The sequence below is a fragment of the Leucoraja erinacea genome, chromosome 10 (assembly GCF_028641065.1).
Source record: "Leucoraja erinacea ecotype New England chromosome 10, Leri_hhj_1, whole genome shotgun sequence".
NCBI classification, from domain to species: Eukaryota; Metazoa; Chordata; class Chondrichthyes; order Rajiformes; family Rajidae; genus Leucoraja; species Leucoraja erinaceus.
The window spans coordinates 5,269,436-5,279,864 of record NC_073386.1 but is presented as its reverse complement, the minus strand read 5'-3'; the positions used below and the strand labels follow the sequence as shown (position 1 = coordinate 5,279,864).

Sequence of the window (10,429 nt, the reverse complement as noted above, 5' to 3'; positions counted from 1 at the left end):
TCTGCCACAAAAGGCAGTGGAGGCTAATTCACTGGATGCCTTCAAGAGAGTTAGATTATCTCTTAGGACTTAAGAAATCAAGGTACAGTATATGGGGAGAAAGCAGGAAGGGGGTACTGACTTTTACTGCATCTACATTTTTCTACGTTTCTACAATATGTTTCTAGTCATGTTCAGATTTGCAGGATGGAATGTCTCAAACATGTCCAAACGAGCATCCCACCTCTTTTCTGTAACAGGTACAACCTTGCATTAATTCGTCTTGGTTCATTTCAGCAAGCGACGCTGAGCAGAGCAGAACATCAGTGTAACGATGGTGCTGGGAAAACCCTTTAACTTAGTGTTCGCCTGTCTTCTGTGTACCTACATTGAGAGCTGCTTTGGACTAAACTTGGTGGATAATGGTTACAGAGACCTTGTGATTGCCATTAAACCAAGCATCAAACATAATGAAATGCTTCTTGAAAAAATCCAGGTGAGATCTGAAGTGAATTAATCAGGTTTGGGTTTAGGTTGAGGGTCAGCACGGTGGCGTGGTGATAGAATTGCTGCTTTACAGCGCCAGAGACCCGGGTTCGATCCTCATGATGTGTGCTGTCTGTAAGGAGTTTGTACGTTCTCCCCGCGACAGCGTAGGTTTTCTCCATGAGCTCCGGTATCCAAAGATGTACAGGTTTGTAGGATAATTGGCTTCGGTAAAAATTGTAAAATTGTCCCTGGTGTGTAGAATAGTGCTAGTGTACGGGGAATGGTAGTCGTCGTGGACTTGATGGGTCGTTTAGATTTATCAATGTGCAGTGATAAGCTTTGTTTTGCATGCCATCCAAACAGATCAGATAATAATATACATATGAAACTCAAATAGAATAGATAGAACAAACATGAAGATATGGAGTACAGAATATAGTTCTCAGCATTGTAGTTCCATGGACAAAGGCTAATGTCTGCAATGAGCTCGGGGTGAATCGGACAGCACCCTAGCTTATAGAAGGGTTGTTCAGAGGGGAAGAAGCTGTTTCTGAGTCTGAATGTGCGTGTTTATAGAGTTGCTTAGTGTCGATGTACATCTTCATATCACATTGAACTAGTTTGAATTTAGGTTTTGATGTTTGGACGAAGAGTTAAAAGAATGTGTGTCCACGATTGCCTCTGCCAACACAATTATATAACATAATGTTTGCGAGGATGTACGAGGGTCTGAGCTATAGGGAGAGGTGGAGCAGGCTGGAACACTATTCCTTGGAGCGCAGGGGGATGAGGGGTGATCTCATAGAAGTGTATAAAATCAAGAGAGGAATAAATCGGTTAAACGCCCAGAGTCTCTTGCCCAGAGTAGGGGAATCAAGAACCAGAGGACATAGGTTTAAGGAGAAGGGGAAAAGATTTAATAGGAATCTGAGGGGTGACTGTTATGTATGGATGGTGGTGGTGTATGTATGGAACAAGCTGCCAAAGTTGAAGAAACAATTGGACAGGTACATGGATAGGAAGGTTTGGGTGGATATTGAATGGAGCGGCTGGGCTTGTATTCGCGGGAATTTAGAAGGAATGTTAAGGGTTTGGACACGCAAGAGGCAGGAAACATGTTTCCGATATTGGGGGAGTCCGCAGTTTAAGAATAAGGAGTAAGCCATTTAGAACAGGGATGAGGAAACACTTTTACACAGTGGTGTGAATATGTGGAATTCTCTCTGTCAGAAGGCAATGGAGGCCAATTCTCTGGGGGCTTTCAAGAGAGAGTTAAATAGAGCTCTTAAAGATAGCGGAGTCAGGGAATATCAACCATGATCATATTAAATGGGGGTGCAGGCTCAAAGGGCCGAATGGCCTACTCCTGTACCTATTTTCTATGTTTCTATGATATGGCGAGAAGGCAGGAATGGGGTAATGATTGTGCATGATCAGCCATGATCACATTGAATGGTGGTGCTAGCTTGAAGAGCCAAATGGCCAACACCTGCACCTATTGTCTATTGTTTATTAACTCAGACAGTTGGGACTATTGTAGATGGTCGGTGTGGGCAAGTTGGACCGAAGCGTCTGTTTGTACGCTGTATGGCTATGACTGAGACACAATGAGCCGCTGATTTTTAAACCTGTGCTCCTTTTAGACAATGATAACAGATGCCTCCCTCTACCTCCAACGAGCTACCAAAAACAAGGTGTATTTTTCGGATGTAAAGATCCTGTTGCCTTCTAGCTGGCCAGGAAACGGCTCGATTCAGAGACCAACCACGCAATCCTACGAGAAGGTACAGAGGTTTTTGCACTATTTTTTTTTTAAACTATTTATTGCATTTTATTTTGTTATATTATATTATCTGTTGAGTACTGCGTTTTGCTGTCGTCGCAGGTAAGAATTTCATTGTTCCATTTCGGGACAAGTTGACAATAAAACACTCTTGACTGGTCTGTTTGATGGACTGTTTATTACTTGGGGCTTATTATTGACGGCCGATATGGGTGTGCAGGATAAAACCTGCAGAATTACGGATGAATGAGCAGAAAGGTGCAATGACAATAATATTAGAAACCAAAAACATGTTCATAAGTCATAGGAGCAGGATTAGGCCATTCGGCCCATTTAGTCTACTCCGCCATTCAATCATGTCTGAACTATCTTTCCCTCTCAACCCCATTCTCCTGCCTTCTCCCCGTAACCCCTGACACCCGTACTGAACAAGAATCAGTCAATCTCCGCTTTACAAATAGCGAAGTCCTTGGCCTCCGCAACTGTCCGTGGCAATGAATTCCCCAGACTCCCCACCCATCCACTCAACCCAGGCCTTTCATTCTTTATTATTTCTTCTTCTTTCATGTGACGTGCACAGCCTAAAGTTGTTGGATAACTTGCATTAGTCGAAACAGGGCGGACCACGTGAAGGTTGCAATCTTCCAGTAGATAAATATACACTCTTATAGTTTGTTTTTTCTTTATGTTTACATATGTGTGTGTGTATGTGTGTGTATGTGTGTATGTGTACGTGTGTGTGTGTTTGTATTGTATTGTATTGTATTCAAATTTATTGTCATTGTCTCAATTTGAGACAACGAAATGAATTTCCCTTAAAGGCAGTATCGTTAAAAAAAATCACAAGAAAAATAATAAAAATAATAAAAATAAATAATAAATAAATAATAAAACATATTAAAAATAAAATTGAAATTGAATTAAAAATTTAAAAAAAGCACAAACACAGAAAGTCCACAACACAACATAACATAAATGGCACCCAGGTGAGGAAGGCACCATAGTCCAGCCAGCCTCCCCTCCGTGTTCATCCGTGGTCGGGGCCTTCCGAGCACCCGCAGTCGCCGCCCCGGGTGGCCCGATGTTCAGGCCCTCACGCCGGGCTGGTGGAACGCCGACGCCGAACCCCGACGGTGAACATCCTCCTCCTCAGCGGCCCGGACCTTCTGATCAGCCGCCTCCCGCTGCCGGAGTCTGCAGCTCCTGAGTCCGCAGGCCGAGCCGGGCAGAGTCGCCGGACCCCGCGCTGTCCATCAGCGCCGCCCGCGTTGGGAGCTCTGCAAACCGCAGCTCCATGATGTCGGTGCAGCAGGTCCAGCACTCCGGGCTCCAGACGGCGACAACCGGTAAGGCATCGCCAGCCCCGCGATGTTCCAGCGCTGTCCCGCCGCTGCTGGAGCTCCGGTCGATCCCGGCAGGAAAGGCCGCGCCAATCCAGGTAGGTAGGCCGCTGTGGGGGAGGGGGGGGGCGAGGACGCGACTCGAATAATAGTCGCGTCCTCACCAGGAAGCGGCTGAAGTACGGTATCCCCCGCACCGTGCCCTCTTCCCCCACATAAAAACACCAAAAAACACAAAAAAATACTCTTTAACATAACTAAATAAACAAAAAAAACAAAAAGATACCGGGCTGTAGGTGGAGGCTGCTGGCACCAGCGCCACCGGAAATACAATGCGTGTGCATGTGTGAGTGTGCGCGTGCGTGTGTGTGCAAGTGTGTGCGTGTGTGTGTGTGCGTGCATATTGTATGTGTGTGCATGCGTGTGTGTGCGCATACTTGTGTGTATATGTTTGCGTGTGTGCGTGCGTGCTTGTGTGTGTGTTTGTGCGTGCGTGTGCGTGTGTATGTGCATGTGTGTGTGCGTGTGCGTGCTTGTGTGTTCGTGCATGTGTGTGCATGCATATCTGTGCGTGTGCTTGCGTGCGCGTGAGTGTGTGTGTGCGTGTGTACCTGTGCGTGTGCATGTGTGTGTATATATATAAGATATAAGAAAATCCATCAGCAATGAGTCATAGAGATTTACAATCAGAAACAGGACCGTCAGCAAACATTATCCACGTGAGATGTTCCAACAATCTATAGTCGCCAAGGTCTACGAGACCTGGTTGCAATGCTCGGACCTCCGCGGTAGCCAAGCCAATTCAACTCCCCTTCCCATCCACATACCGGCCTTGCTCCATACCTGAGCTTTCTCCGTGGATTGTGCGCAGTGTCAATACTGTAGGGATTTTCATGTGTAATTGTCTTTCATAGGCCAGTGTAATCATTGCTGAAGAAAATCCTAAATATGGAGACACCCCTTACACTCTGCAGTATGGAGGATGTGGAGAGAAGGGTCGGTACATTCACCTCACTCCAGATTTCATTCTAAATGACGGCCTGCTTCCAATTTACGGGAAAAAAGGTACGTTATTATATGTTCCTTTTGCATACGATGAAACTGGTTCCAAGGAAGCCAACAATTCGGGAGGACAATATAGGATGTAAGTAGATCGCTAAGTGCTGGAGTTAGCCAGGGCCAGGCAGCATCTCTGTTAGGAATGGATAAGAGATGCTTTGGGCCTGGGCCTTTCTTCAGAGTGAAGAAGGGCCCCGACTCAAAACATCACCTATCCATTCCTTCCACAGATGCTGCCTGACCCGCTGAGTTACCCCAGTGTTTTTTTTATGCAAGATCTGCAGTTCCTTGTGTCTCCAGGAAGTTACTAGTCTTTTGACAAACTTGTTCCCCATCGGTACTTCAATTGACTCATTGTAAATCATCCTTTGCTTAGGTGGGTGGAAGGAGAATGTGGGCGGAGTTACAGAGTCATTGAGTCATAACGCATGGGACCAGGCCATTCGACCCAAATCATCCATGCCATCCCAAAGATGCCCCATCTAAGCCAGTCCTATTTGGTCGTGGAAAGAGACACAAAGTGCTGGAGTAACTTAGCGGGCGAGGCAGCATCTCTGGAGAACATGGATAGAGACCCTTTTTCAATCCCAACCCGAAATGTCACCCATTCTTTTTCTCCATAGATGCTGCCTGACCCGCTGAGTTATGGGGTTATTGGACAAAGGCAGGAGAATGGGTTGAGAGGGAAAGATAGACCAGCCATGATTGAATGTTCGCTGTAGACTTGATGGGCCGAATGGCTTAATTCTGCTCCTAGAATTTATGAACATATGAGTTACTTCAGCACTTTGAGTCTATTTTCGGTATAAACCAGCATCTGCCATTCATTTCTACACCTTATTTGCTCGTGTTTGGCCCAAAGCCCTCTAAATTCATGTACCTGTCCAAGTGTCTTTTAAATGTATTGGAAGGAACTGCAGATGCTGGTTTAAACCGAAGATAGACACAATAAGCTGAAGTAACTCAGCGGGACAGGCAGCATCTCTGGGGAGAAGGTATGGGTGACGTTTCAGGTCGAGGTCCTTCTTCAAACTGGTTAGGGATAAGGGAAATGAGAGATATAGAGGGTGATGTGGAGAGATTAGTCTTCTAAATGCTGTTATACTTCCTGCCTCAACTGCCTCCTGAAGCAGCTCGTTACATATTCCCACCACCTTCTGAGTTGATGGGCATAAGTAGGGCACAAAGAAATGGGTGCGGAATAGGACTGATGGCATTGCTCTGAAAGCCGGCACAGACTCCGTGGATTAAATGTTTCCTTTCGGGAGAAGTGGGAAATTTCATAGACACTTAGAAATGTGACTTTTACCTGCAAGTGAGAGATTATATTGAACAAAAACACTTCTGTTTCCACAGGCCCATTATTTGTTCACGAATGGGCCCATCTCCGGTGGGGTGTATTTAATGAATACAATGAGCAGATGCCCTTTTATAAATCTAGCAATGGACGCATTGAGGCAACAAGGTGAGGCAATTGAAATCACATTATTTTCTTCTGTGAAGAAGACAGTTTGAGATTCTGAGACATGGGCACACCAGCTGACCGTGATCTAATTTAGTTTAGAGATACAGAGTGGAAACAGGCCCATCTGGCCTACCGAGTCCGCTCCGTCCAGCGAGCATTCTGTACACCAACACTATCGTACACACACTAGGGGAAATTTACAATTTTACCAAGACAATTAGCCTACAAATTTATACATCTTTGGAGCGTGGGAGGAAACCGGAGCTCCCGGAGAAAGCCCACGCGAGTCACTTGTAGAACGCACAAACTCCATACACATAGCACCCATAGTCAGGATCAAACCCACGTCTCTGACGCTGTAAAGGGCCTGTCCCACTTTCACGACCTAATTCACGACCTCTGCTGAGTTTGCCCTTCTCATACTCTCAGCATGGTCGTCATGAGATTGTAGGAGGTCGAAGGTAGGTCGTAGCAGGTTGTGGTGCTAGTCGTATGTGCTCGTGGCATCAAGTAGGTCTCGGCATTTTTTCTAGCCTGATGAAAAATGTCCACGAGTAAAAAAGGTCGTGAATTAGGTTGTGAAAGTGGGACATGCCCTTAAGGCAGCAACTCTACCGCTGCACCACCGTGTCGCAATCAAGGTGAAAGGGGAAAAGTTTAAACGGTTACCCTACATACCCATATGTCTTTGGAATGTGAAAGCAAACTGGAGGAAACCCACGGGGAGAACATGCAAACTCCACTCAGACAGCATCTTTAGTCAGAATCAAACCCGTGTCTCTGCAGCGTGAGGCGCCACTGTGCCACCTTAATCTTGCTGAATGATTACTTATAGAAATGCCACTCAATGTCAAATCTGTTTTATTTTTGTCATGTGGTCTGCAGGTGTACAAAGGGGATAACTGGAAGTTATAAGGACTGCAGCAGTGGGTCTTGTTCAAATTGTAAAATCAATGAAAGGACAGGATTGTACGATACAAGTTGCAACTTTTATCCAGACAAGGTTCAGACTGCATCCTCTTCAATAATGTATAATCAAGGCTTGGAAAATGTAAGTGGAGTCATCAAACTGTTCTTTTCCCAATGATGATTAATTGTGTTCCAGCATGTTCATGTTCATAGGTTATCGGAGCAGAATTAGGCCATTCAGCCCATCAAGTCTACTCTGCCATTCAATCATGGCTGGTCTATCTTTCCCTCTCAACCCCATTCTCCTGCCTTCTCCCCATTACCCCTGACACCCGTACTAATCACAGTTATAGGAGAAGAATTAGGCCATTCAGTCTACTCCGCCATTCAAGCATGGCTGGTCTATCTTTCCCTCTCAACCCCATTCTCCTGCCTTCTCCCCGTAACCTTTGACACCCTTTCTAATCAATCTCCACCTTAAACATATTCGTTGACGGCCTCCACAGCCGTCTGTGGCAGTGAATTCCACAGATTTACCATGCTCTGTCTAAAAAAAATTCCTCCTCATCTACTTTCTAAATATATGCTCCTTTACTCTGCAGCTGTGGCCTCTGGTCCTAGACTCTCCCACTAGTGCCGCGTTTTTATTATTTTTTGTCTATGTTTCTATGTAGTTTTTGTTATTGTTTTGTTGGGGTGTGTGTGTGGGGGTGGGGTGGGAGGGTGGGGCTAACTTTTAAATCTCTCCCTGCACGTGTGACGCGACCTTTTCTCGTCGGGTCTCCGTTGTCGTTGGGGCTGCAATGAGGAGCGGCCTCCAACAGAAGAAGACCGGGGACTCTGGTGCCGACGACTCACCGTCACCATCGCGGAGCTGGCCGAGTCCGGAGCGGGTGGAGCGGTGGAGGAGCGCTGCTGCTGCTGCTGCTGCGGCCCGACCTCCGGAGATTCGGAGGCTGCTACTGCGGGTCTGCGGACGGCGGCATCGGGAGCCCGCGGGTCCCTGGATGGAGACCGCTTTTCAGGACTCCTGCAACGGCGACTTCTCCTGCCCGAGTTGCGGGGTCGAAGAGCTCCTGGAGCGGGGCCTAACATCACCACCCCGCGCGGCTTGGAATGACCGCGGGACTGTGCGAGCGCATGCCGGGTGCTCCAACATCAAGAACCCAGTGTGCGATCTTGCACCACCCGGCGTGGCTTTAATGGCCGCGGGACAATCGCCATCGCCAGCCGGGGTCTTTGACTTTGACTCTGACATCGGGGGGGGGGAGAGTGCAGTGGAGAGATAAGTTTTTTTTGGCCTTCCATCACAGCAATGTGATGGATGTTTATGTAAAATGTAAATTATGTTGTGTTTTGGGTCTATTTGTTTGTAATGTATGGCTGCAGAAACGGCATTTCGTTTGGACCTCAAGGGGTCCAAATGACAATTAAATTGACTCTTGACTAGTGGATACATCCTCTCCACATCTGGGTTAGATCCTGACTGCGGGTGCTGTCGGTACAGAATTTCTATGTTCTCCCTGTGCCCTGCGTGGGTTTTCCCTGGGAGCTCTGGATTCCTCCCACACTCCACAGATGTGCAGGTTTGTAGGTTAATTGGCTTTGGTAAATTTGTAAATTGTCCCTAGTGTATAGGATAGTGCTAGTGTATGGGGTGATCACTGGTCGACGCAGACTCAGCAGGGATGGGGAAGGGGTGGGGGGGGGAATGGAGGGGCTGTTTCTGCGCTATATCTCTAAAGACTGAAGCAAGGGTTCCCAACCTGGGGTAAATTTACCCACAGGGGGTAAATTTGTTGATTCTGGATTTCTACATATATTTTCTCATTGACTTACTGTGTTTGGTTCTGGTATAAACCGGTATCTGTTCATCATTAGTTGTTCATAAATAAGTGAAATAACATTGTTATGTGCTATTAAAGTTGCCAGAGGTAAACGGGACGAAAAAGGTTGGAACCCCTGATCTAAAGATCACTTGTGATCATCTGGAAAACACCTCCTTTTTTTGCTAATCATCTGGTTAACTCACGGCATTTTGCTTCAAACTTCCAGGTGGTCGAATTCTGTGATGAAAAGACTCACAATACTGAAGCGCCCAACATGCAGAACCAAATGTGCAATTACAGGAGCACGTGGGAAGTGATCAAAGAGTCAGAGGACTTCAAGAATGCTAATTCAACCCACAACGGTTCTGTCCAACCAACATTCACACTTGTGCAGTCCAAGGACCGGGTGGTTTGTTTAGTCCTTGATATCTCAGGAAGCATGAACCAGGTAAGGTCCTTTATGATAAAACTACTGAACAAAATACGTGGGCAGGGTGACTACAGATAACTTGGGACAAAGGAACATTGCACAATTCTTTTGTCTTTTAACAGTTCACTTTTATTTGTCAATTAGATTAGTTTAGTTTAGAGATATAGCGCTGAAGCAAGCCCTTTGGCCCAGTGAGTCTGCACCGACCAGCGATCCCCACACACTAACACTATCCTACACACACTAGGGACAATTTACATTTATACCAAGCCAATTAACCTGCAAACCTCTACATATTTGGAGTGTTGGAGTAAACAGGAGGTCCCCGGGAAAACACACGCAGGTCACGGGGAGAACGTGCAAACTCCGTACAGACAGCACCGATGGTCAGGATTGAAGCCGGGTTCCCGGCGCTGTAAAGCAGCAACTCTTCCGCTGCGCCACCGTGCCGCCCTCAACAAGAGATGATTATATTTGTGTAGAAACCGGACGTTCAAAAAGCATTTGGCAAGGTCCCACACAAGAGACTAGTGTGCCAAATTAGAGCACATGGTATTGACACGGATAGGGAACTGGCTGGCAGACAGGAAGCAAAGAGTAGGAATCAACTGGTTCTTTTCAGAATGGCAGGCAGTGATTGGTGGGTTCCTGCAAGGCTTAGTGCTGGGACCCGTGTTGTTTACAATATATATTAACGATTTAGACGAGGGAATTAAATGTAACATCTCTAGGTTTGCCGATGACACAGAGCTAGGTGGCAGTGTGAGCTGCGTGGAGGATGCTATGTGGCTGCAGGATGACTTGGATAGGTTGGGTGAGTGGGCAGGAGCATGGCAGATGCAAAATAATGTGGATAAATGTGAGGTTATCCACTTTGGTGGCAAGAACAGGAAGGCAGATTATTATCTGAACGGTGTCAGATTAGGAGAAGGGGAGGTGCAACGAGACCTGGGTGTGCTTGTACTTCAGTCACTAAAAGTAAGCGTGTAGATACATTAGAAAGCTAATGGCATGTTGACCTTCATTGCGAGAGGATTTGAGTTTAGGAGCATGGAGGTCCTACTGCAGTTGCACAGGGCTCTGGTGAGACCAAACCTGGAGTATTGTGTTCAATTTTTATCTCCTAATTTGAGGAAGGACATTATT

General features: G+C 46.5%; 1 protein-coding gene across 1 annotated transcript in view; it reads left to right on the top strand.

The window, feature by feature from the left end:
* The first annotated feature begins 276 nt into the window (after window positions 1–276).
* The window catches only part of LOC129700720 (calcium-activated chloride channel regulator 1-like), a 32,137-nt gene continuing 21,984 nt past the window's right edge, over window positions 277–10,429 (top strand). The window contains exons 1-6 of the mRNA XM_055641327.1: window positions 277–475; window positions 2,112–2,252; window positions 4,506–4,656; window positions 6,007–6,115; window positions 7,001–7,166; window positions 9,080–9,301. Of these exons, the coding sequence (XP_055497302.1) occupies window positions 314–475; window positions 2,112–2,252; window positions 4,506–4,656; window positions 6,007–6,115; window positions 7,001–7,166; window positions 9,080–9,301 (951 nt within the window). The 5' untranslated portion in view covers window positions 277–313. The remainder of the gene's footprint in view (window positions 476–2,111; window positions 2,253–4,505; window positions 4,657–6,006; window positions 6,116–7,000; window positions 7,167–9,079; window positions 9,302–10,429) is intronic.